The 24,517-nt window shown below is 48.3% G+C and overlaps 2 protein-coding genes and 1 pseudogene across 2 annotated transcripts; 2 read left to right on the top strand and 1 right to left on the bottom strand.

Annotated features, from left to right (window-relative positions):
- The first annotated feature begins 482 nt into the window (after positions 1–482).
- plaat1l (phospholipase A and acyltransferase 1-like) lies at positions 483–2,074 on the top strand. Its single transcript, XM_061067152.1, has 5 exons — positions 483–534; positions 958–1,087; positions 1,248–1,336; positions 1,450–1,614; positions 1,821–2,074. The coding sequence occupies exons 1-5, from the start codon at positions 526–528 to the stop codon at positions 1,884–1,886; spliced, it is 459 nt and encodes a 152-aa protein (XP_060923135.1). The 5' UTR covers positions 483–525; the 3' UTR covers positions 1,887–2,074.
- Positions 2,075–4,373: 2,299 nt separating this feature from the next.
- On the top strand, positions 4,374–16,504 carry LOC132996791 (H(+)/Cl(-) exchange transporter 4). The gene is made up of 12 exons (XM_061067153.1): positions 4,374–4,528; positions 5,203–5,357; positions 10,599–10,698; positions 10,945–11,132; positions 11,243–11,365; positions 12,297–12,503; positions 12,610–12,690; positions 12,897–13,442; positions 13,516–13,702; positions 13,778–14,176; positions 14,272–14,488; positions 14,587–16,504. Exons 1-12 carry the CDS (start codon positions 4,510–4,512, stop codon positions 14,675–14,677), a joined length of 2,313 nt encoding a protein of 770 aa, XP_060923136.1. The 5' UTR covers positions 4,374–4,509; the 3' UTR covers positions 14,678–16,504.
- Positions 15,628–23,831, bottom strand: LOC132996959 (high affinity cGMP-specific 3',5'-cyclic phosphodiesterase 9A-like; annotated as a pseudogene).
- Between the last annotated feature and the right edge of the window lie 686 nt (positions 23,832–24,517).

The raw sequence follows: 24,517 nt of genomic DNA, 5'->3' as shown, positions 1-24,517 counted from the left end.
TTGATGGTGATTTAATTTTGTGAAACTTCAGAAAATAAATATGAAACAGAAAGAACTCGGAGGATTCTTTGTTCTCATATCTATTCTGGATTAAATGACTCAGTTATGAGATAAATGGATCTACTTCCTCTTTTCACCGCCCAGTGAAGGAAACACCTGCGTCACGCCCATATACGGTCTATGGTCACGCCCAGAGGTCGAGGGTGGAGGACACCCAGTGACCTTCGCTGCTCAGAGGTCAAAGCATCTGGAGCACAAAGAGAGAAAGTGCAGGAGCGTCCCTGAGGAATCACTCCGACCTCTGACCTGCACCAACACACCTGCAGTGAAGATGTACACAACATCACAATAACACAACAACAGATAGTGGGGGAGTCGGGGGGGAGGTGAGGGTGGAGGGACGCTAGGGCAGGCGACTGTGACCGTGACAGACTGTATGTAAATCAGGTGGTGTCCCTGTGTGAGTCTGTGTGTGTGTCTGTGTGAGTTTAATATCAGAAGCGACAAAGGACGACAGCTTCACTCATGGGTCTGGTGAGTGACGTTTCAATTCAGATAAAGGTTTTATAGTTTATTTGTTTTTGAATGTATTAACCTGTGTTTTAGTGTTATTTATCATGCTGGTAAATAAGATGTTTTAAAGGCAAGATGTGAAAAATCTTTAGTTCATGAGAAAGAGCCAAAAGTGACTCATTCAAAATGTAACATGTGGGAAAAGAAAGATCTGAACCAGACTCCATCGACTTTTCATCTCATTTACACTTGGAAACAATAGTTAGTTGCTGAATTCACTTGTGGATAATTAGAGGGAAGATTCTCCCGCAGTGTAAAAGTCTGAAGTCTTAAAACACAAATAAATAAATGAGAAATACCAGTTGAGTTAAACATCTGTGTCGTGAAACCTCAAAGCCCTTCAGAGACTTCAGAGACTTCCCTTCTGATCTGGTTTCTCTGCAGGATCATTCTCACCCTCAGATGTTCCCTGGAGACATCGTGGAGTATCCCAGGAACAAGTACTTCTCTCACTTCGCCGTGTACTACGGGGAGAGGGACGGCGTTCCCTACGTGGCTCACCTGACATGCCGAGGTCGGGGAACACACTTCAATGTTCACTTCATCAAGTTTTAAAATCTATAATCAAACACAGATACCAAAGAATCGGGCTCTTTAAAATAAAATCTGAACACAATTGACATTTATTCACTTTTCAGTAGGATTTTGAGAGTTGTTTTGTGTTTGTTTGTCAGATTCAGATGCGAAGCTGCCACTGTTTGGTCGAGCTCTGAGGTCAGAGGTCAAACTTGATCCTTTGGACATGCTGGGGAAGAAATACAAGGTAACACACACACACACTGGAGACTCTGAGGACACATGGTCAGATGTGCACTGTGAAAACAACACACACACACACACACACCCACAGATGTAAAGTCTCCTGCTCTGTATCAGGTCAGCAACATGCTGGACGACTCGTTCCCGGCCCGAGACTTCCACACGGTGGTGAAGCCGGCCATCGACGACATGTTGGGTCGGGAGGTGACCTTTGACATCCTGTTCCACAACAGCGAGCACCAGGCCACGCTCCTCAGATACGGGATGAAGAGGTCTGAGCAGGTCAGTGATGGTTCACTCTCAAGCTTCCACCTCCAATAGACCATCAGCTTTATGTTCTTATCTGTTTTATGGAATTTGTAGTTTATTGCTGCAGAAATAACATTTTATATGTCAAACTTTTTATTATTTTAGTTGATTTTAGATTGTGATTCTGTATTTGTCGTGAAAGTTAAAGCTAAAGTCATTTCTCTCTGTGTTTCCTCCAGATAGAGACGATATATAAATACATCATGCCGGCCTGGAAGAAGCTGTTCGCAGACAAGAAACTGTGATGATCTACCTCGGCCACTGAGGGGCGCTGTGGGACACCAGAGCCATTCTATTACACCGATAGTATTTATGTTTTCAGTTGAAGTGATTACACGGAAGAAAATCATATTAAACTTTTTGTTATAACCAACCAACCCTCTGTTATTAATTTTTACTTCTGATTTCTAATAAAACTACCCTCTGAATCACATCTCTACTCTTGAGAATTATTATTAAAGTTTATTCTTGAAAATCTCCAGTTTTCTCTGATTGTTTTATAGATATTATGTTATTTTTTCTTTCTAGTAAATATACTTTTGATACTTTATGCACCTTTTTCTCAATACTTTTGTATATACTCATAGTATATTATATTACCTATTGTCAGTGTTGGGGAGTAACGGAATACATGTAACGGCGTTACGTATTTAGAATACAAATTATGAGTAACTGTATTCCGTTACAGTTACAAAATAAATAGATGGTATTCAGAATACAGTTACATTGTTGAAATCAGTGGATTACATGACGGTACTTCTCGAGTTTATTCACTCTCTCGTAAATCCACCGGCGGCAAAGCCCCCAGGAAGCAGCTGGAGACCAGGGCTGCCGTAAGAGCGCCCGGACCCCGGCGGCGTGAAAGAGCCTCACCGCGACCGGCTCGGGACACAGGCCCGGGACCGAGGCTCTGAGAGAGTTCCGTCGCAACCAGGAATCTACGGAGCTGCTGATCCGCAAGCTGCCCTTCCAGCGCCTGGTGAGAGAAGACCGACCTGCGCTTCCAGAGCTCCGCTGTCATGGCTCTGCAGGAGACCAGCGAGGCACGCCGGGTTCACACCGGACGCTGAAGCGCCGGGCAGCGCTAATAATATCACCCGTTGACCCAGTAGTATAAAAGCATATGTTCACTTGTTGCTCCAACATTAACTGCAACAGCGTCCCAATTTAATGTCATCTATCTTCAAGAACTTCTCCGCTGTTTGCTCCGTTCAATGTCGGGTGTCGAGGGTAAATTACGTATTCTCCGCCCCCCCCCCCCCCTCTCTTTTTATCTTTATGACTGCTTGTGTGTCTGTAGTGGATGGGCAGAGGGGGGCATTTAATAATGTGATTGGTAAAATTGGTAAAATTAAAACTCCAGGACAACAGAAGGGGAATACAAACTATGGGATGCATGCTTTATCATTTATATCATATAAAATGTCATCAATATCGTTTAAAATCATTTTTCAGTGTGTTTCCTGGAGCGATACGCTCGCATCAAGCGAAAAAAAAAATAGACTCGACGCCGAAACGATCGCTGCACTGCGCGAGGCAGCCTTGGCGCAGGGGGGGGGGGGGGGTCCTTCAGCGTCCGGTGGGGCCGGCACAGAGGTGGGAGAGGATGGGAGCCGGACATCCAGCGGGCCCGCAGCATCGGTGGAGAGAGAGTTTAAACTGCTGCTGCTCCACTGACTATAACAACGCCGCAATCATACACTTAAAAAATGCAATACAAACCGGAAGTATTCCAAGTATTCAGAATACGTTACTCATATTAGTTAATGTAATGGAATACGTTACAGATTACATTTTTGGGCATGTATTCTGTATTCTGTAACGGAATACGTTTTGAAAGTATCCTTCCCAACACTGCCTATTGTATAGTCAAATACTTATATTTATACCTCTCCAATATATCATATATTATATCATACTCTCTGTATATTCTTTGTATACATAAGTCTATATACACATATTTATACATGTGTATATAGACTCCAAGCCGATGTGTACATGTTATAATTATAATTATAATTATTATATTATTACTACTATTATTATTATATATACTGTTGCTGCCATTATTACTATATACTGCTATTATATTGGTATAATTACTATCATATATAAATATATATCATGTAATATTATATCCTATATATACTGTACTATTTTTATATACTGTCTAACAATAACATTACCATCATATCATCAGTACTATTACCATCATCTTGCCACTGCACCTTATCTACGTATTTATCTTGTGTTTCTGTTTTTATTCTTTCTACCTCAATATGTTTTATTTTATTCTATTGTATTGTATTTTATTGTATTCAAATTTACCGGCTGCTATGACGACTTAATTTCCCTTCTGGGATGAATAAAGTAATCTATCTATCTATCTATCTATCTATCTATCTATCTATCTATCTATCTATCTATCTATCTATCTATCTATCTATCTATCTATCTATCTATCTATCTATCTATCTATCTATCTATCTATCTATCTATCTATCTATCTATCTATCTATCTATCTATCTATCTATCTATCTATCTATCTATCTATCTATCTATCTATCTATCTATCTATCTATCTATCTATCTATCTATCTATCTATCTATCTATCTATCTATACACACAGTCTGTGGATTTTACATGTCGGGTGAGTCCTCTCTTTCCCAGACGATCTTTGTGTCCACTACATACCAACGCGAGATTTCCCACCTCTCGCGATACTTCCCGCAGCTGCTGAGGCTAGCTGTGACGCTGCTGCGCTCTAATAACGCGTAAATATAGAAAGCAGCGATGTTGCACTTTATGTAACGTGTTTATTATATTAGTAACGTGTTGGTATCTGAGTCTGCGGCCGGACGGAAACATGGAGGCCGGAGAAGAAGGTAAAACTCTGTCTTCTGCGCAGCTGCAGCAGGAGAAGCTAATGCTACAGCTAGCTTAGCATGCTAACGTAAACATGGCTAGTGTCAGATTTATGTTCTGAGCTGATTCAGTTTGAATCAAAGCTCATTTAACAACCATTTAAATATCTGATCGATAGTTCATCGATAAACGATCCTGACAAGTTTCAGATCATCATCATCAAGTTATTATTTATTTATTTAACTGAACATTATTATTATTGCTGCTGTATTTTCTATTAATCTGATCAGTTCATTCTCATAAAGGTGATTTTAATCAATCTGATAACTGATCAATACATTTTATTTAAATAATCAAGATCTGCTCAAAGGTCTTTTTGTTCTTTTAAATGAATTAAATCAGAAATTCTCTGGTTTTTCATATTAAACATATTCAAAGACATTTCTATTGCATTTGTCATTATTATTATTATTTGTCAGAATATTGTAGAATAAGTGAAGAAGAACTGAGATGAAAGATCCAGTTTCCTGCAGCTTTAGAGAGATGATGTCATCAGCAGGTGGGGGGGGTGGAGGTTAACCTCATGACATCATCTGGTTCTAAAGTCTTGATGAAGTTTTCATGTCATTGAAGACCAACACCCCCCCACCATCCTTTGATCTCAGTGTTTAAACCACGTGTGTGTGTCCGTCAGGCGCCAGCAGTGCCACGCCCACCGAGGAGATGAACGGCGCCGGGAACCTGATGGACTTCCTGGACGAACCGTTTCCTGACGTGGGGACGTACGAGGACTTCCACACCATCGACTGGCTGAGGGAGAAGAGCAGAGACACAGACCGACACCGCAAGGTAGGAGGAGGTGGAGGAGGAGCAGGAGGAGGAGGAGGAGGAGGAGAGGGAGGAGGAGGAGAGGGAGGAGGAGGAGGAGGAGGAGGAGGAGGAGGAGAGGGAGGAGGAGAGGGAGGAGGAGGAGGAGAGGGAGGAGAGGGAGGAGGAGGAGCAGGAGGAGGAGCAGGAGGAGGAGGAGGAGAGGGAGGTGGAGGAGGAGGAGGAGGCGAGGGAGGAGGAGGAGGAGGAGGAGGAGGAGGAGGAGGAGGAAGAGGGAGAGGGAGGAGGAGGAGGAGGAGGAGGAGGAGGAGGAGGAGAGGGAGGAGGAGGAGGAGGAGGAGGAGGAGGAGAGGGAGGAGAGGGAGGAGGAGGAGGAGGAGGAGAGGGAGGAGGAGGAGAGGAGAGGAGGAGAGGGAGAGGGAGGAGGAGGAGAGGGAGGAGCAGGAGGAGAGGGAGGAGGAGAGGGAGGAGGAGGAGAGGGAGGAGGAGGAGCAGGAGGAGGAGGAGGAGGAGGAGAGGGAGGAGGAGAGGGAGGAGGAGGAGAGGGAGGAGGAGGAGGAGGAGGAGGAGGAAGAGGGAGAGGGAGGAGGAGAGGGAGAAGAGCAGAGACACAGACCGACACCGCAAGGTAGGAGGAGGAGGAGGAGGAGCAGGAGGAGGAGGAGGAGGAGGAGGAGGAGAGGGAGGAGGAGGAGGAGAGGGAGGAGAGGGAGAGGAGAGGAGAGGAGAGGGAGGGAGGAGAGGGAGAAGAGCAGAGACACAGACCGACACCGCAAGGTAGGAGGAGGAGCAGGAGGAGGAGCAGGAGGAGGAGGAGGAGGAGGAGGAGAGGGAGGAGGAGAGGGAGGAGAGGGAGGAGGAGGAGAGGGAGGAGAGGGAGGAGGAGGAGAGGGAGAGGGAGAAGAGCAGAGACACAGACCGACACCGCAAGGTAGGAGGAGGAGCAGGAGGAGGAGGAGGAGAGGAGGAGGAGGAGGAGGAGGAGAGGGAGGAGGAGGAGAGGGAGGAGAGGGAGGAAGAGGAGAGGGAGGAAGAGGAGAGGGAGGAAGAGAGGGAGAAGAGCAGAGACACAGACCGACACCGCAAGGTAGGAGGAGCAGGAGGAGGAGGAGGAGGAGAGAGGGAGGAGGAGCAGGAGGAGGAGAGGGAGGAGGAGGAGAGGGAGGAGGAGAGGGAGGAAGAGAGGGAGAAGAGCAGAGACACAGACCGACACCGCAAGGTAGGAGGAGCAGGAGGAGGAGGAGGAGCAGGAGGAGGAGGAGGAGGAGGAGGAGAGGGAGGAGCAGGAGGAGAGGGAGAAGAGCAGAAACACAGACCGACACCGCAAGGTAGGAGGAGGAGCAGGAGGAGGAGCAGGAGAGGGAGGAGGAGAGGGAGGAGGAGGAGGAGGAGGAGAGGGAGGAGGAGAGGGAGGAGGAGGAAGAGGGAGGAGGAGAGGGAGAAGAGCAGAGACACAGACCGACACCGCAAGGTAGGAGGAGGAGCAGGAGGAGGAGCAGGAGGAGGAGGAGGAGAGGGAGAGGGAGGAGGAGAGGGAGAGGGAGGAGGAGGAGGAGGAGGAGGAGAGGGAGGAGAGGGAGAAGAGCAGAGACACAGACCGACACCGCAAGGTAGGAGGAGGTGGAGGAGGAGCAGGAGGAGGAGGAGAGGGAGGAGGAGGAGGAGGAGGAGGAGGAGGAGAGGGAGGAGAGGGAGGAGGAGGAGGAGGAGGAGAGGGAGGAGGAGGAGAGGAGAGGAGGAGGAGGAGAGGGAGAGGGAGGAGGAGGAGAGGGAGGAGCAGGAGGAGAGGGAGGAGGAGAGGGAGGAGGAGGAGAGGGAGGAGGAGGAGCAGGAGGAGGAGGAGGAGGAGGAGGAGGAGGAGGAGAGGGAGGAGGAGAGGGAGGAGGAGGAGAGGGAGGAGGAGGAGGAGGAGGAGGAGGAGGAAGAGGGAGAGGGAGGAGGAGAGGGAGAAGAGCAGAGACACAGACCGACACCGCAAGGTAGGAGGAGGAGGAGGAGGAGCAGGAGGAGGAGGAGGAGGAAGAGGGAGAGGGAGGAGGAGAGGGAGAAGAGCAGAGACACAGACCGACACCGCAAGGTAGGAGGAGGAGCAGGAGGAGGAGCAGGAGGAGGAGGAGGAGGAGGAGGAGAGGGAGGAGGAGAGGGAGGAGAGGGAGGAGGAGGAGAGGGAGGAGAGGGAGGAGGAGGAGAGGGAGAGGGAGAAGAGCAGAGACACAGACCGACACCGCAAGGTAGGAGGAGGAGCAGGAGGAGGAGGAGGAGAGGAGGAGGAGGAGGAGGAGGAGAGGGAGGAGGAGGAGAGGGAGGAGAGGGAGGAAGAGGAGAGGGAGGAAGAGAGGGAGAAGAGCAGAGACACAGACCGACACCGCAAGGTAGGAGGAGCAGGAGGAGGAGGAGGAGGAGAGAGGGAGGAGGAGCAGGAGGAGGAGAGGGAGGAGGAGGAGAGGGAGAAGAGGGAGAGGAGGAGAGGGAGGAGGAGAGGGAGGAAGAGAGGGAGAAGAGCAGAGACACAGACCGACACCGCAAGGTAGGAGGAGCAGGAGGAGGAGGAGGAGCAGGAGGAGGAGGAGGAGGAGGAGGAGAGGGAGGAGCAGGAGGAGAGGGAGAAGAGCAGAAACACAGACCGACACCGCAAGGTAGGAGGAGGAGCAGGAGGAGGAGCAGGAGAGGGAGGAGGAGAGGGAGGAGGAGGAGGAGGAGGAGAGGGAGGAGGAGAGGGAGGAGGAGGAAGAGGGAGGAGGAGAGGGAGAAGAGCAGAGACACAGACCGACACCGCAAGGTAGGAGGAGGAGCAGGAGGAGGAGCAGGAGGAGGAGGAGGAGAGGGAGGAGGAGAGGGAGAGGGAGGAGGAGGAGGAGGAGGAGGAGAGGGAGGAGAGGGAGAAGAGCAGAGACACAGACCGACACCGCAAGGTAGGAGGAGGAGCAGGAGGAGGAGCAGGAGGAGGAGGAGGAGGAGGAGGAGAGGGAGGAGGAGGAGGAGAGGGAGAAGAGCAGAGACACTGACCGACACCGCAAGGTAGGAGGAGGAGCAGGAGGAGGAGGAGGAGAGAGGAGGAGAGGGAGGAGGAGAGGGAGGAGAGGGAGGAGGAGGAGGAGAGGGAGGAGCAGGAGGAGGAGGAGGAGGAGGTGAGGGAGGAGAGGGAGGAGGAGGAGGAGAGGGAGGAGAGGGAGAAGAGCAGAGACACAGACCGACACCGCAAGGTAGGAGGAGGAGCAGGAGGAGGAGGAGCAGGAGGAGGAGAAGGAGAGGGAGGAGAGGGAGAGGGAGGAGGAGGAGGAGAGGGAGGAGGAGGAGGAGAGGGAGAAGAGCAGAGACACAGACCGACACCGCAAGGTAGGAGGAGCAGGAGGAGGAGGAGCAGGAGGAGGAGGAGGAGAGGGAGGAGAGGGAGAGGGAGGAGGAGGAGGAGAGGGAGGAGGAGGAGGAGAGGGAGAAGAGCAGAGACACAGACCGACACCGCAAGGTAGGAGGAGGAGCAGGAGGAGGAGCAGGAGGAGGAGGAGGAGAGGGAGGAGGAGGAGGAGAGGGAGAAGAGCAGAGACACTGACCGACACCGCAAGGTAGGAGGAGGAGGAGGAGGAGAGAGGGAGGAGGAGGAGGAGGAGAGGGAGGAGAGGGAGAAGAGGGAGGAGGAGGAAGAGGATGAGAGGGAGAAGAGCAGAGACACTGACCGACACCGCAAGGTAGGAGGAGCAGGAGGAGGAGGAGAGGGAGGAGGAGGAGGAGGAGGAGCAGGAGGAAGAGAGGGAGGAGAGGGAGAGGAGGAAGTCCAGAGACACAGACCGACACCGCAAGGTAGGACGAGGAGCAGGAGGAGGAGCAGGAGGAGCAGGAGGAGGAGGAGAGGGAGGAGGAGGAGAGGTGGAGGAGGAGGAGGAGGAGGAGAGGGAGGAGGAGGAGAGGGAGGAGTAGGAGGAGGAGGAGGAGGAGGAGAGGGAGAGGAGGAGGAGGAGGAGCAGGAGGAGAGGGAGAAGAGCAGAGACACAGACCGACACCGCAATGTAGGAGGAGCAGGAGGAGGAGGAGAGGGAGGAGGAGGAGGAGGAGGAGAGGGAGAGGAGGGAGGAGATGAGGAGAGGGAGGAGGAGATGAGGAGAGGCAGGAGGATGAGGAGGAGGAGGAGGAGGTGGATGAGGAGGAGGATGGTGAGGAGGAAGAGAGGGAGGAGAGAGGAGAGGGAGGAGGAGGAGAGCAGGAAGAGGAGGAGAGGGGGGAGGAGGAAGAGGAGGAGGAGGAGGAGGAAGAGGAGGAGCAGGAAGAGGAAGAGGAGAGGAAGAGGAGGAGGAGCAGGAGGAGAAAGAGGAGGAGAGGGAGGAGGAGGAGGAGAGGGAGGAAGAGGAGGAGCAGGAGGAGGAAGAGGAGAGGAGGAGGAGGAGGAGCAGGAGGAGAGGGAGGAGGAGAAAGGAAGAGGAGGAGGAGAGGGAGGAGGAAGAGGAGGAGGAGAGGGAGGAGGAAGAGGAGGAGGAGAGGGAAGAGGAAGAGGAGGAGGAGGAGATGAAAGGAAGAGGAAGTGAACATGATGACTAGGGACGGGGGAAAAAATCGGTTCAGTTACGAATCACGATTCTTGTGAATGACGATTTTAAATCACCATGCTGCCTCCAAAATCGATTTTTAAAAATATATATATATAACTTATTTATTGGTTTATACCTGGGGGGATATATGGGGGGGGGGGGGGGGGGGCAAGTTGACCAGCTCTTGTTTTTGCACAAGAATCTAAACACACCCAAGCACTAGCTTTGCATCGCCTACATGCAAACAACAATAGCTACTTTTTGTTTATTTCAAAGTTTATATTTTAAGTAAACTTTAATTCATTCTATTTAATTTACCTTTTATTTATTGTTTAAAAGTAGCCTAAGTGGCTTACATTTCTTAATCTGTCAGTTTGTGTGCAGTTGACAGGGGCTATACAATAATAGGGAACATTTTTATTTATTTTCTCTATTGGCTGCTCGGCAGTCATTAAGTTAATGTTAATATTTGAAATAAAACTTGTAAAGTTCTAAGTGAATCTGACTGTGTTGTATTTGAAGGAATGATTCAACATTTTTCCATGGTCCAGTATTTAAAAAAAAAAAAAACCAAAAGAAATCGCAGGAAATCGTAATATCGAATCGCAATACATATCGTATCGCCAGCTAAGTATCGTGATAGTATCGTATCGGGAGGTCTCTGCTGATTCCTGATTCCCGTCCCTAATGACGACCACGAGCAGCAGAACTGATCCGAGTGTGACCTCCTGTTTGTCCTCAGATCACCAGTAAGAGTAAAGAGTCGTTCTGGGAGCTGATCAAGTCTCTGCTGGACGCCTGGTCGGGCTGGGTGGTGATGCTGCTCATCGGGCTGCTCTCAGGTCAGACGCACGCCGCTGCTGGTGATGATGATGTCACAGATGATGATGTCACAGAGAAACCAACTGTCAATCATCTCTAATGTTCACATATCACAAACACACTCTCATGGTCACAAATCAGACTTTTGTTAAATCACAGAGCGGTTTGAGAAATGTGTGAATAGACAGAAAGGACGGAGCCTGAACTGATCTTGGACCGGGCCGACCACGCGACTCCTCCCGTGTGACTCCTCCCCCTCTCCTCAGGTACGCTGGCGGGCGTCATCGACCTGGCGGTGGACTGGATGACCGACCTGAAGGAGGGCGTGTGCCTGTCGGCGTTCTGGTACAGCCACGAGCAGTGCTGCTGGACGTCCAACGAGACCACCTTCGAGGACCGGGACAAGTGTCCGCAGTGGCAGAAGTGGGCGGAGCTGATGACCGGCCATGCTGATGTGAGACCCAGCCCCCTCCAGAATACAACAACACAAATAAACACACCTTTATCTTTGTAATATCTGTATGATCACAACATGTAGAAACACGTCTTCTCTCCGTGTCCCAGGGCGCCGGAGCGTACCTGCTGAACTACTTCCTGTACGTCCTGTGGGCGTTGTCCTTCTCCCTGACCGCCGTGTCCCTGGTGAGAGTCTTCGCTCCGTACGCCTGCGGCTCCGGGATCCCAGAGGTGAGACCCACACTGATGTTCATGAGGTAGAAGATCAGATCAACATCTGCTGGTCCTGACTAGGGTCGCAAAATTCTGGGAATATTCAAAGCTGGAAACTTCCCATGGGAATTAACGGGAATTAACGGGAATTAACGGGAATTAACGGGAATTAACGGGAATTAACGGGAATAAACTGGAAATGTTGTGGGTAATTTATACTAACTGTATTGACCTTGTCATATACAGACATAAATATCAACATTTAGTTGTGTCATAGGCTGATTTGAGCCCTGAGGAAACTTTGGGCACTTGACTATATGCTTCTGCATCGTTGTGTCATTCTTAACATAGGTCTTTGCACAGTATTTGCAAATGTACACAGCCTTTCCTTCTACATTGGATGGGGGGAAATGTCTCCACACATGAGATAGTGCACGTGGCATTGTTCTGTAGAATAAGATGAGAACAAAGTTTGTAAAAAAACACTAATGCAATGCCAGAGATATAAATAGTTAGCCAAACAATTGGAATCGTCTGTAAACATATTTTACAATTGATGGATAAATGAATGGAAATAGTCTAGATGAACAGATGAACAATCCTCAATCAGCATGCTAATATATTTTCCCAGTAATATCATGGAAACTTACCTGACTAGTCCTTCACTCTACAGCAGGCCTCAGTAGCCCTGCTGTAGAGTGAAGCATGCTGGGAGTTATCTGTGCATGTGATGGAAGAATGACCAGTGGAGGGTTGAAACTCAACGTTCCATACATCTTTAAAATAGAGTTTTGAATGATGTTTTTATTGCTCAGCGTTTAATTTGCATATTTTTTTTTTTTCAAAATTCCTGAGCTTAACTTCCCGTGGAAAGTTTCCAGAAATTTACTGGAAACTTTCCGCCCCTTTGCAACCCTAGTCCTGACAGATGTTCTGGTTGTTTGTTCAGATCAAGACGATCCTCAGCGGCTTCATCATCCGTGGTTACCTGGGGAAGTGGACGCTGCTGATCAAGACGGTGACGCTGGTGCTGGCGGTGTCGTCGGGCCTCAGCCTCGGGAAGGAGGGGCCTCTGGTGCACGTGGCGTGCTGCTGCGGGAACCTGTTCTGCAGCCTCTTCTCCAAGTACAGCAAGAACGAGGGCAAGCGGCGAGAGGTACGAGATCACAGGCAGAGAGAAGGAGAAATGGAGGTTTTGATTTGAAACGTGAAAGCTTTGAGGAAACATCTGGAGGTAAATGTTGTTTTTCTGTGTCCATCAGGTTTTATCCGCCGCCGCCGCAGCCGGAGTCTCGGTGGCGTTCGGCGCCCCGATAGGAGGAGTTCTCTTCAGTCTGGAAGAGGTGAGTTCATTCTTCTCTGTCCAGGTTCAAGAGAACAGGAAGAAAAAGTATTTTTCCTCCAAACCCTCAAAAGCTTTTAATCAAAAAAAGGTGAAATGCTCACCAGGCTTTGCCAACTCCTGGTTACCATGGTGACAGGTGTCACTCCACTACTTCCTGTCGTTGAGATCTCATTTCCCGTGGTGGCTCCTCCCTCTCTCCTGCAGGTCAGTTATTATTTCCCTCTGAAGACTCTGTGGCGCTCGTTCTTCGCCGCGCTGGTCGCCGCCTTCACGCTGCGCGCCATCAACCCGTTTGGCAACAGCCGGCTGGTGCTGTTCTACGTGGAGTACCACACGCCGTGGTACATGGCGGAGCTGGTGCCCTTCATCCTGCTGGGCGTGTTCGGGGGTCTCTGGGGGACCCTCTTCATCCGCGCCAACATCGCCTGGTGCCGGCGGAGGAAGACCACCCAGCTGGGGAAGTACCCGGTGCTGGAGGTCATCGCCGTGACGGCCATCACCGCCGTGCTGGCGTTCCCCAACCCGTACACGCGGCGCAGCACCAGCGAGCTGATCTCGGAGCTCTTCAACGACTGCGGCGCCCTGGAGTCCTCGCAGCTGTGTGACTACATCAACAACCCCAACATGAGCCGCCCGGTGGACGACATCCCGGACCGCCCGGCCGGGCCCGGCGTCTACAACGCCCTGTGGCAGCTCGCCCTCGCCCTGGTCTTCAAGATCGTCATCACCATCTTCACCTTCGGCATGAAGGTCGGTACGAGGAAGACGAGGAGGAAGAGTTCGTCCTTCAGTCCTTTTCCTGATGTTTCCTCTTCCTGTCCAGATCCCGTCGGGTCTCTTCATCCCCAGCATGGCGGTCGGAGCCATCGCCGGGCGGATCGTCGGCATCGCGGTGGAGCAGATGGCGTACCACCACCACGACTGGATCATCTTCAGGAACTGGTGCCGCCCGGGCGCCGACTGCGTCACGCCGGGACTCTACGCCATGGTGGGCGCCGCCGCCTGTCTGGGTGAGTAGACCTCCGCTGAGTCCTTGTATCTGTTCCATGTCGTGTGTCTGACCCGTGGAGATGGCGTTGCTCTAGGGGGAGTGACCAGGATGACCGTGTCCCTGGTGGTCATCATGTTCGAGCTCACGGGGGGGCTGGAGTACATCGTGCCCCTCATGGCGGCCGCCGTCACCAGCAAGTGGGTGGCCGACGCCTTCGGGAAGGAGGGGATCTACGAGTCGCACATCCAGCTCAACGGATACCCCTACCTGGACGTCCGGGACGAGTTCACCCACCGCACGCTCGCCACCGACGTGATGCGGCCGCGCCGGAGCGACCCCCCCCTCGCCGTGCTCACGCAGGACAGCACCACGGTGGAGGACGTGGAGACGCTGATCAAAGACACGGATTACAACGGCTTCCCCGTGGTCGTGTCCCGGGAGTCGGAGCGGCTGATCGGCTTCGTCCAGCGCCGAGATCTCACGCTCGCCATCAGTAAGACGCTCGAACCCGTTTGAACCAGTTTCCACGCCGTTAAATGTCGTAGAAATCAAGTTGTTTAAATGTACAAATGTTTTCTATCCGAACAGAAACGGCTCGTCAGAAGCAGGACGGCGTGGTGAGCAGCTCCGTGGTCTACTTCACCGAGGACGCTCCTCAGCTGCCGGCGAGCGACCCGCAGCCGCTGAAGCTGCGACGCATCCTGAACCTCAGCCCGTTCACCGTCACAGACCACACCCCCATGGAGACCGTGGTCGACATCTTCCGTAAGCTGGGGCTGCGGCAGTGCCTGGTCACCAGGAGCGGGTAAGACCACCGCGACAAACACTCACCTGTTCTGACAAGTGGTTTAAATACCTTCACCAGGGTCCCAGTGACCTCTGACCTCTGACCTCTGTTCACAGGCGTCTCCTCGGCATCATCACCAAGAAGGACGTCCTGCGCCACATGGCTCAGATGATGAACCAGGATCCAGAGTCCATCATGTTCAACTAGCGGCGGCGTAGATACGTGAACCCCCCCCCCACCTCCTGACAGGCAAGTCCACGGCGCCGCTCGGCGTGTTTCAGTTCCACGCCGCCGGGGGACGGACTCTTTTATTCGTATCAACACATTTCAAACCCTCACACGTCCGAAGACGCAGGGAAACGAGTCGGAGGAGATTTTAAAAACTTCCTGATCGTCTCCGCTGCCGTCGAGTGAAACAAAGAAAAGCGTCTCGTTGCCACACGTTGTGTCCGTTTCTTCTTCTATGGTTTTGTTTGGTGCTGCTAGTTTAAATAACACATTGAGAAAGTGACCCTCAAGGGAAGAGCTGAGACTGAAGAGTTTAAATCTGTTAGTGAAGCTTCAGGGAACAATCACAGGACTGGAGAGTTCAAATCATTTCTAATAATCTTAACATGAAGCCTGAAGCGCTGAGTCAGCGTTTAGTGACTCGGCTCAAACTCACGAGTTGGTAAAGAGAAGATTTCAGTATCGAGATGAAATGAGAGAAATTAATCTGTGGTCGGATTCCTCCAATCAAATAATATGTAGGTTTGTGAAAAGGTACAAGAAAACAAGCTGTTCTGGGACCAGTTGTCTTTACTGTAGAACCCTGGTTTCATTTGGGACTGTTGCACTTTGTGTTATTTTCCATGTTGCTGCCATATTTATATTAACGTTCATATCAATGTTCATTTTAATGAGTCTGTTGTTTGACCTGAACTCGTTTCTCTTTCTGTCTTTTCTTTGTGTCAAAAGGTAAAAAAGCCTTAAATGTGATTTAGTCTGATTCTCTGCAGAAACACAGATATTAATGTTTCTCATCAAGGCCTCTACACACACACATGGATCAGATGTGTGGATCGTTACCGGTGATGATACACACACGAGAACATGTTTACAATCTGAGGAAGAAGAAAATCCAACACTCCAGATTATAATCTCTGTTTTCCAGTCTCTCAATCAGCTGGAGGGTTTTCCTCTGAACAGAAAGACTAAAACAAAACGGAAACAGAAACTCAGAATATCTCCGTCCCTAAATATCCAGAATAAAAACCCTGGTGGTGGATCTGTCTCCATATAAGATCTTCACCAGATGACACATTTCTGGATCAAAAGCTTCATATTGGAGCCAAACCAGTTCCAACCAGTGAACCTGCTGGTTAGAACCGACGACCCAGTGTCTCCCACGTGTAGGCGGGGCCTTGATGACAAGTTGGTTGCATAAATGATAAAATAAGCTCAAGTTAAACTGACTGTATAACTGATGATCCAGTAAATCTGTCGACTTCGAATCTAAAGCTAAATAAGTCGTCAGATTAGTTTTATTTAAGTGAAGTAAAACGACCAGGAAGCTGCTGGTGTTTCTCCACAGACTGAAGAACAAACCTTTCTCTTTAAAGTTGTGTGTCTGTGTGTGTGTGTGTGTATGTGTGTGTCTCCTGCTCCTCCACGGCACATGTAGTGACTCCTCCTGTTTGTTCTAACCTCCACGGATCAGAGCTGCTTCATCCAAACTGGAAACTTTGAGGGAACTTAAACTGAAGAAAACACTCGAGCTAACGATCAATGTTGTGTTTTTAAAAGCTACGAGAATGTACTGGACTCAATAACCGTGTAAATATAATGAAGATTTATTGTTGTCGTCTCTAATTTAAGTCCATTTTGTCTGGAACACGCTGTTGTGTTGAGATCTGCTTGTTTTTTATTTGTCTAAACTCTAATATTTATCAGATCCATGAATCCAACAGGAAACGGACGTTTGCACTTTTTGTTTTTGTAAATGAAGTGATGGAAAAATAAAACTGTTCATCTGCAGACGATGAACAAACACGATTCTCTTTGTCTTCTTCTTTGTTTCTTTAAATGTGAATTCAAAACCGAGTCGTTATTCATCCTCAACACAAAAGTTCTTTACACTTTTACATGAAAAGAGTTTTGTCCTTTAAGAGATCACATTAATTTTTATATCTTTAGTTAAAGTAGAAACAAAAACACAAACACTCATTTAAACAGAGGCCAAATAACAAATGTGGAATATTGTTCCTGTAAATTGAAGCTTTCTACTTAAAATATCAACTTACAACTTGTTTTATATTATAATAAAATATGCAAAGAATAAAACGGACTTAATGAAAACATCTGGACAGCTCTCTTCTTCTTCCTTCTTCCTCCTCCTCCTCCTCCTCCTCCTACATGATTCTCTTTGTCTTCTTCTTTTCACAGAACTGACTTTGTTTCACATTGACTTCTTTACATTTCTACATGAAAAGAGTTTTGTCCTAAAAGAGAACACATTTATTGTATATCTTTATTTAAAATAGAAACAAATACACAAGCAAACACAAACACACATTTAAACAAAGGCCAAATAACAAAGGTAGAATATTGTTCCCATAAATTATTATTTTTTACTTAAAATATAAACTTACAACTTGTTTTATATTGTAATAAAATATGCAAAGAATAAAATGGACTTAATGAAAACATCTGGACAGCTTTCTTCTTCTTCCTTCCTCCTACACGATTTTTTTTGTCTTCTTTTCACAGAACTGACTTTGTTTCACATTGAGTTCTTTACATTTCTACATGAAAAGAGTGTTGTCCTAAAAGAGAACACATTTATTGTATATCTTTATTTAAAGTAGAAACAAATACACAAGCAAACACAAACACACTTTTAAACAAAGGCCAAATAACAAAGGTAGAATATTGTTCCCGTAAATTATTTTCTTTTACTTAAAATATCAACTTACAGCTTGTTTTATATTATAATAAAATATGCAAAGAATAAAACGGACTTAATGAAAACATCTGGACAGCTTTCTTCTTCTTCCTTCTTCCTTCTTCCTTCCTCCTCCTACATGATTCTCTTTGTCTTCTTCTTTTCACAGAACTGACTTTGTTTCACATTACATTTCTACATGAAAAGAGTTTTGTCCTAAAAGAGAACACATTTATTGTATATCTTTATTTAAAATAGAAACAAATACACAAGCAAACACAAACAGTAGAAAATTGTTCCCGTAAATTAATTTTTTTTACTTAAAATATCAACTTACAGCTTGTTTTATATTATAATAAAATATGCAAAGAATAACACTGACAAATCTGGAAAAAACATCTGGACAGAATGTGCAACACCTCTTGTCTTCTTCCTCCTCCTCCTCCTCCTCCTCATGGTTTCGGGGGGGCCTCCTCGTCTCTGCTGGCCTTCTCCATGACGGAGTAATACTCCAGGGCTGTGTGCACCGGCTCCAGAAGATGTTGCTGCACAATCATTTATAAAAAAGGGAAATATGACTTGATGAATCTGAATATTTAAAGTAGTGATCTGGTGACGAAGCTCTGGTGATGAAGTGTGTGTTGCTGTGTGTAGTGTGTGTTGCTGTGTGTAGTGTGTGTTGCTGTGTGTTGTGTGTGTTGCTGTGTGTAGTGTGTGTTGCTGTGTGTTGTGTGTGTTGCTGTGTGTAGTGTGTGTTGCTGTGTGTAGTGTGTGTTGCTGTGTGTAGTGTGTGTTGCTGTGTGTAGTGTGTGTTGCTGTGTGTAGTGTGTGTTGCTGTGTGTAGTGTGTGTTGCTGTGTGCAGAGCAGCTGTGAGTCTCACCTCCAGACAGGGGAACATCTTGCAGATCTCAGTGTACAGCGGCAGCAGCACGAACCGGATGAAGCTGGTCTGAGACGACGGTTTGGAGACTTTGTCCCGGTCCATGAAGGGACTCACAGGAAGTCCCTTCTGTTTCTCTCTGTCGCTCTGACAACGGGAAACAAACACGCGTCCATCAGAGCTTTGAGTTTGATTCTGTAATCCTGAGAATTCAACCTAAAGAAACTCGGTTCAATTATACTCTGTCACCTTCCATTTCCGTTTCTATGGTAAAGACCTAGCATGTTTTTCTTGTTTTTATCCAGATGTGTGAATGAAATGACAGCTGGGTGTTTAAATCTGACACAAGGAGATGATTCCTCTCATCACCACTAGTCTGGGAATCCTCCAGTCACTTCCTGTGAGGAGAAGCACCACCGACCTGGTTGAAGAACTCCTGCAGCAGACAGTCCAGCCACTGCTCGGCCACCGCCATCGGCCGCGCCTCGTTGGAGATGTCGCTGACCTTCAGCAGGATGTTCATCAGCTGCAGACGCACAACCAGGGGTGAGAGCTGTCATGAAGTGATGGAGACAGAAGCGTTCAGAAGGTTTCAGAAGGTGCAAGGTTCTTGTCTTTACCACTTCCTTGTGCTCCTTGTTGCTGAAGTTGAACTCCGACTGGATGGACCTGAACCGGTTGAGGATCTCGTTGTGTCGAGCCATGTCGGTGGCCAGGATACATCTGCACAAACACAATGGTTCCATGAGAGAGAAGGTGAGGAAACAAGGGAGTAACACAAAGAAGAAGAAGAAGAAGAAGGAGAAGAAGTGGTACTTGATCATTCCTCCTCGGATGAGTTTGTACTGCTCGCTGCTCACGTTCTTCAGGATGTTGCACTCGGGCTGCAACAGAAACTCATTTCATTTACTTTAGAAACTGTTATTATTTAATTCTGAGTATATCAATGTTTTTTGCATTAGATAGATTTACATAAAATACTGGTTTTAATTGAGAATATCATGGAGATGCATTAAATTTGTGGATATTTTCTGCCAAAACCTAAATTTATTGTGAATCTGAGTTTTTTTCTACAGGATTGTTTTGATTTCAACGTATTTTCGAGTCATATTTGTGTTTATGGAGCTTCTCAGTAGCTTGTGTAGTGTTTTAATATCTGAACGTGTCATGTGTCTCGTACCTTGGCCAGGATCCCGAAGGCCACGGCACAGTGGTGGTTCTCCAGCGGTGAGATGTCGTTGTAGCGCAGAGCCAAGTCGGTCTGAGCGTTGATCTGTGAGGAGAAGAGCAAACACACAAAGGGATTAGGAACCAGCCCCCTGGTGGAGAGGAGGAGAACAGGCACGGGACCTGGTAGACGTTGCTGTAGCCGGGATGGTCGAGGTCGTGGCACAGAGCCGACGCCAACATGATGAACAGCTCGGTTCTTCCCAACTTGCTCCTGACGTCCGTCAGCCAGATGAGGCCGTACATCTGCACAGGAGACAAGAGGTCAGGACACATCTGGGATCTGAGGCCTTCACACAGGAGTTGTGGGTCTGCGGTTCCTCTGTGTGTGTGTGTGTGTGTGTCGTACCATCTGCGTGACACAGAAGCCGTGCTGGAAGTTGTGGAACGGGATGTTGTTGTAGTGGCAGTAGACCTCGAACAGGAAGTTCTGCAGAACCTCCAGCTCGATGTGGAACGCCGTCAGGAAGTCCAGGCTGGTGAACATCTGCTGGAGGAGGACCAGCATCTCCGCCTCCTCCCACTGCCTGGACACCAGGAGAGCAGGTGTGAGAGGAGAGTGTGTGTCTGTGTGTGTCTGTGTGTGTCTGTGTGTGTCTGTGTGTGTCTGTGTGTGTCTGTGTGTGTTTGTGTGTGTGTGTGTGTTCTCACCAGTTGTCAAATATGGGGGTCTTCAGAAGCTTGCTCACTTCCTCTGTCAGCTGCAGCGAGCTGCAACAGAAACAACACAAAGATCTTTGAGGGACTTTCACATCTTTTACTTCATTATCACAAACAGAGGAGACAGAGAGACAGTGAGACAGAGAGACAGTGAGACAGTGAGACAGAGAGACAGTGAGACAGAGAGACAGAGAGAGAGTGAGACAGAGAGACAGTGAGACAGAGAGACAGAGAGACAGTGAGACAGTGAGACAGAGAGACAGAGAGACAGAGAGACAGAGAGACAGTGAGACAGTGAGACAGAGGAGAGAGTGAGACAGAGGAGACAGTGAGACAGAGACAGTGAGACAGAGAGACAGTGAGACAGAGAGACAGAGAGACAGTGAGACAGTGAGACAGAGAGACAGAGAGACAGTGAGACAGTGAGACAGAGAGACAGAGAGACAGAGAGACAGTGAGACAGAGAGACAGAGGAGAGAGTGAGACAGAGGAGACAGTGAGACAGAGACAGTGAGACAGAGACAGTGAGACAGAGAGACAGAGAGACAGTGAGACAGAGAGACAGAGAGACAGAGGAGAGAGTGAGACAGAGGAGACAGAGAGACAGTGAGACAGAGAGACAGTGAGACAGTGAGACAGAGAGACAGTGAGACAGAGAGACAGAGAGAGAGTGAGACAGAGAGACAGTGAGACAGAGAGACAGAGAGACAGTGAGACAGTGAGACAGAGAGACAGAGAGACAGAGAGACAGAGAGACAGTGAGACAGTGAGACAGAGGAGAGAGTGAGACAGAGGAGACAGTGAGACAGAGACAGTGAGACAGAGAGACAGTGAGACAGAGAGACAGAGAGACAGTGAGACAGTGAGACAGAGAGACAGAGAGACAGTGAGACAGTGAGACAGAGAGACAGAGAGACAGAGAGACAGTGAGACAGAGAGACAGAGGAGAGAGTGAGACAGAGGAGACAGTGAGACAGAGACAGTGAGACAGAGACAGTGAGACAGAGAGACAGTGAGACAGTGAGACAGAGAGACAGAGGAGACAGAGGAGACAGAGGAGACAGAGGAGACAGTGAGACAGTGAGACAGAGGAGACAGTGAGACAGAGGAGAGAGACAGTGAGACAGAGGAGACAGAGGAGAGAGAGAGAGAGAGAGAGACAGTGAGACAGTGAGACAGTGAGACAGAGGAGACAGTGAGACAGTGAGACAGAGGAGACAGTGAGACAGAGGAGACAGTGAGACAGTGAGACAGAGGAGACAGTGAGACAGAGAGACAGAGAGACAGAGAGACAGAGAGACAGCTTCAGCTCCGGTGTCCTGGGACGTTACACTTTTCCCCAGATTCCTGTGTGTGCCAGGTCACCTGATGTTGAGGAACTTCCTGCGGACCTGCTGGCGTTCCTCCTGCACGCTCAGCTGAGGCGTCCTGGGCGTCGGGGGGGACTTGGCGAGACGCTGGTGTCCGTCCTCGTCCTTGAAGAGACCGATCCAGCTCAGGTGCTCCACGCTCTGACAGGAGAGAAGCAACTTCTCATACCACGTTAACTTCATTCTGCTTGGATTGTATTTGCTAGAAGTTAGAATAAGGTCTGGACAGTCTCCTGGATATATGGTTCTATCTTGGTTTATTATTATTATCAAGATTATAGAGATAGATACATTAGATTTTTATGACAATATAGAGAAACTATGTCCAGTTCTGCAGCTTTGGAATCATGTAATAATCTAAAGTTTCCTGTGGAGCAGATCAGCAGCTGTGGTTTCTCCTGAGTTCTCTGGATCAGATGTGACGAACCTCCAGCTTCCTCTTGAACTCGTCCACGTGGATCTTCAGCTCGCTCATGATGTCCGGCGCCCCCCCCACGTCCTGGAGGACCCTGCTCTCCAGCTGGTGAAGCCTGGAGACGCAGGCAGGACACAACAGTGAGTCGTCTGCACCATAGACATATATAAAGACTAGATGTCTCGTTCGACAGTAGTGGTAAATAACCATAACTTACTCCATTTTCAATCGATTTTGAAACGGTCTGGTTTGTTATAAACGTCAGAGATGTAGATATGACACTGCATACTTATGAATAATTATGTTATTTTCTAAAATAATTAATAATTTATGCAGTGTCATAACTACATCTCTGCCGTTTATAACAAACCAGACCGTTTCAAAATCGGTTGAAAATTGAGTAACTTAAGGTTATTTACCAACACAATGTTATGGGTGAGCGAGCTGCCCCCTAGCAAGATGGCCGCCATGTGGTGACGTCCGGCTCCGTTGGCCGGCAACGCAGACGAGACATCTAGTCTTTATATATGTCTATGGTCTGCAAAGTGACCAGCAGGAAGTCACGGCTCAGGACCAACTCACCTGTCCTCCATGGCGTCCAGGTCCGAGGCCTTCGCCACACCTGCAGACACACGGGCAGAACTCACTCAGATCCAGAAGGTTCTTACAGAAGCTCAACGAGAGGAGAAGCAGGAGGTCTCACCCTGCAGGTCGGACGCCACCACCTCCAGCCGGTAGAACGACTCCCTGCTGTTGGCCTCCAGCCCGGGGGAGATCTTCACCACGGTTCCCTCTCGGTTGTACATCTTCAGGATGTGGTGAGGCCCCGCCTCCGCCGCCGCTCGGAACAGATCTGACCGACACAGCCAGGAACAGTCAGCAGAACCAGAGACTTTCAATCATCTCACGGAAAGAACTCATCATTTCTGCAGCTTCAGTGAAAACAGGATCTTCTCTCATGTTCCTCAGCTTCTGGTTGTTTTCACACATTTATTTATTCATTATTCGTTCGTTATATCAACATCAGAGAAACTCTAAAGTCTGACTCACAACAAATTTATTTATTCAGCTCATTTAAAACAACAGGATTTGAACCAAAGTGATTTAAAATCCTCACAAAGAAAGTAGTGAAATGATGGAATAACTAACGATGCAAGAGGAACATGCAGCAAAAGACACAGGAGATAAAGTAGAAGTAAGACTGAAGGAGACGTGTGGACGACCTCAGTGACCTTGAGACAGAAGAGGAGTCATGAGATCAGTGATGTATCGAGTGGCTGAACCAATAAGAGCTTTATTAACAGATCTTTGATGACCAGTTCAAGTCTCTCTCTCTCTCTACAAGACTCTAGGTCGTAGATTCAACATCGGAGTGAGAAGAACTTCATAAAACGACTGAAACCATCTTTTAACTTCTTTGGTCCATGTCCCATCTGCTAACATGGAGCTGTTCTACTATCCTAACATATATCTGTGTTCTAATCTTCTTTCTCTGTTGTCAAGTCAAAGGTGAAGAGTGTCGTGTGACAAGGTGAAGAGTCTTCAGGTGCTGAGGACAAAGCTCTCTGAGCTGAGGACCTGTCACACACACATGGAGCTCGGCTCCTCAAACAGAATCAGCAGCAGAAACCATCTCACACTTTTCATTTCACTTTCCTTCTGCCGACTCGTTCATCTCACATTAAATCTGCCAGCGAATGAGACGCAGCTTTACTTCTCTACATCAGGAGTGTGAGGTCCCCCCCCCCCGGAGAGCGACTCATCGGACTTCAGGCTCCGTCTCCCCCCCCCCCTCACCTTCGACCTCCGCAGCAGAGCAGTCGGATCCGAACTCGGCCTTCTCCAGTTTCCCGTTCACCTGGAAATGGATGATTTTTGTCGTCATTCCAGAACAAGAGGGACGAGACCTGTTCCTCAAAAGACTGAGACGCCTCTTGACCGGGGGAGGTTCACCTTGGACGAGGGAAGCTAGACACCTGCTGCTGACAGAGAGACCACCCACTCCTCCACCCACCCACTCCTCCACCCACTCCTCCACTCCTCCATCCATCCATCCACTCATCCGTCCAAGGCTGAATGAACGACCAGTGGTTTCCCCGACAGCTGTCGATCTCCTCATTGAAACTGAATCTGTTTATTTATTATTCATTAGAAATGTGTTCTCATTAAACTATAGATCTCGTTGTATATATGTATATCTATGTATAAATAACTATCTGTGTGTTAAGACCTGAATGGTTTGAGTTTAATTTGATGAATAAAGAATGTGAATAATTAACAGACAGAAAACTTTCGGGGGAAATGTATTAATCTGTTTTAATTTCATGGAAATTGTAAGGCTGCAACAATTAATATCTTTTATCAAATTAATCATAATCAGAAAATTGGGAAAAAGACAGATATTTCTTACTTACTTACAAACAACATGACCATCATAATTATTGCTATTTACTTTTCCTCTAATATTTCGAATCAAGAACCAGTTCATTGATCCAGGTCTGATCCATAGACTGTATATAAATAATAACAGTTTTTAAAGATAAAAATAATGATGATAGTTTATTATTACTC

Source organism: Limanda limanda, chromosome 23, assembly GCF_963576545.1.
Source record: "Limanda limanda chromosome 23, fLimLim1.1, whole genome shotgun sequence".
NCBI lineage: Eukaryota > Metazoa > Chordata > Actinopteri > Pleuronectiformes > Pleuronectidae > Limanda > Limanda limanda.
The sequence above is the reverse complement of the archived record's forward strand: the minus strand, read 5'-3'. Positions and strand labels throughout refer to the sequence as shown.

What these genes read in the sequence shown, in the direction of transcription:
- plaat1l (XM_061067152.1), top strand. An exon ending in GGCTCACCTGACATGCCGAG is followed by an intron (nt 1,088 to 1,247) that starts GTCGGGGAACAC and finishes TTTGTTTGTCAG; the next exon opens with ATTCAGATGCGAAGCTGCCA. An exon ending in TGCTGGGGAAGAAATACAAG is followed by an intron (nt 1,337 to 1,449) that starts GTAACACACACA and finishes GCTCTGTATCAG; the next exon opens with GTCAGCAACATGCTGGACGA.
- LOC132996791 (XM_061067153.1), top strand. An exon ending in TGATGACCGGCCATGCTGAT is followed by an intron (nt 11,133 to 11,242) that starts GTGAGACCCAGC and finishes TCCGTGTCCCAG; the next exon opens with GGCGCCGGAGCGTACCTGCT. An exon ending in TCTTCACCTTCGGCATGAAG is followed by an intron (nt 13,443 to 13,515) that starts GTCGGTACGAGG and finishes CTTCCTGTCCAG; the next exon opens with ATCCCGTCGGGTCTCTTCAT.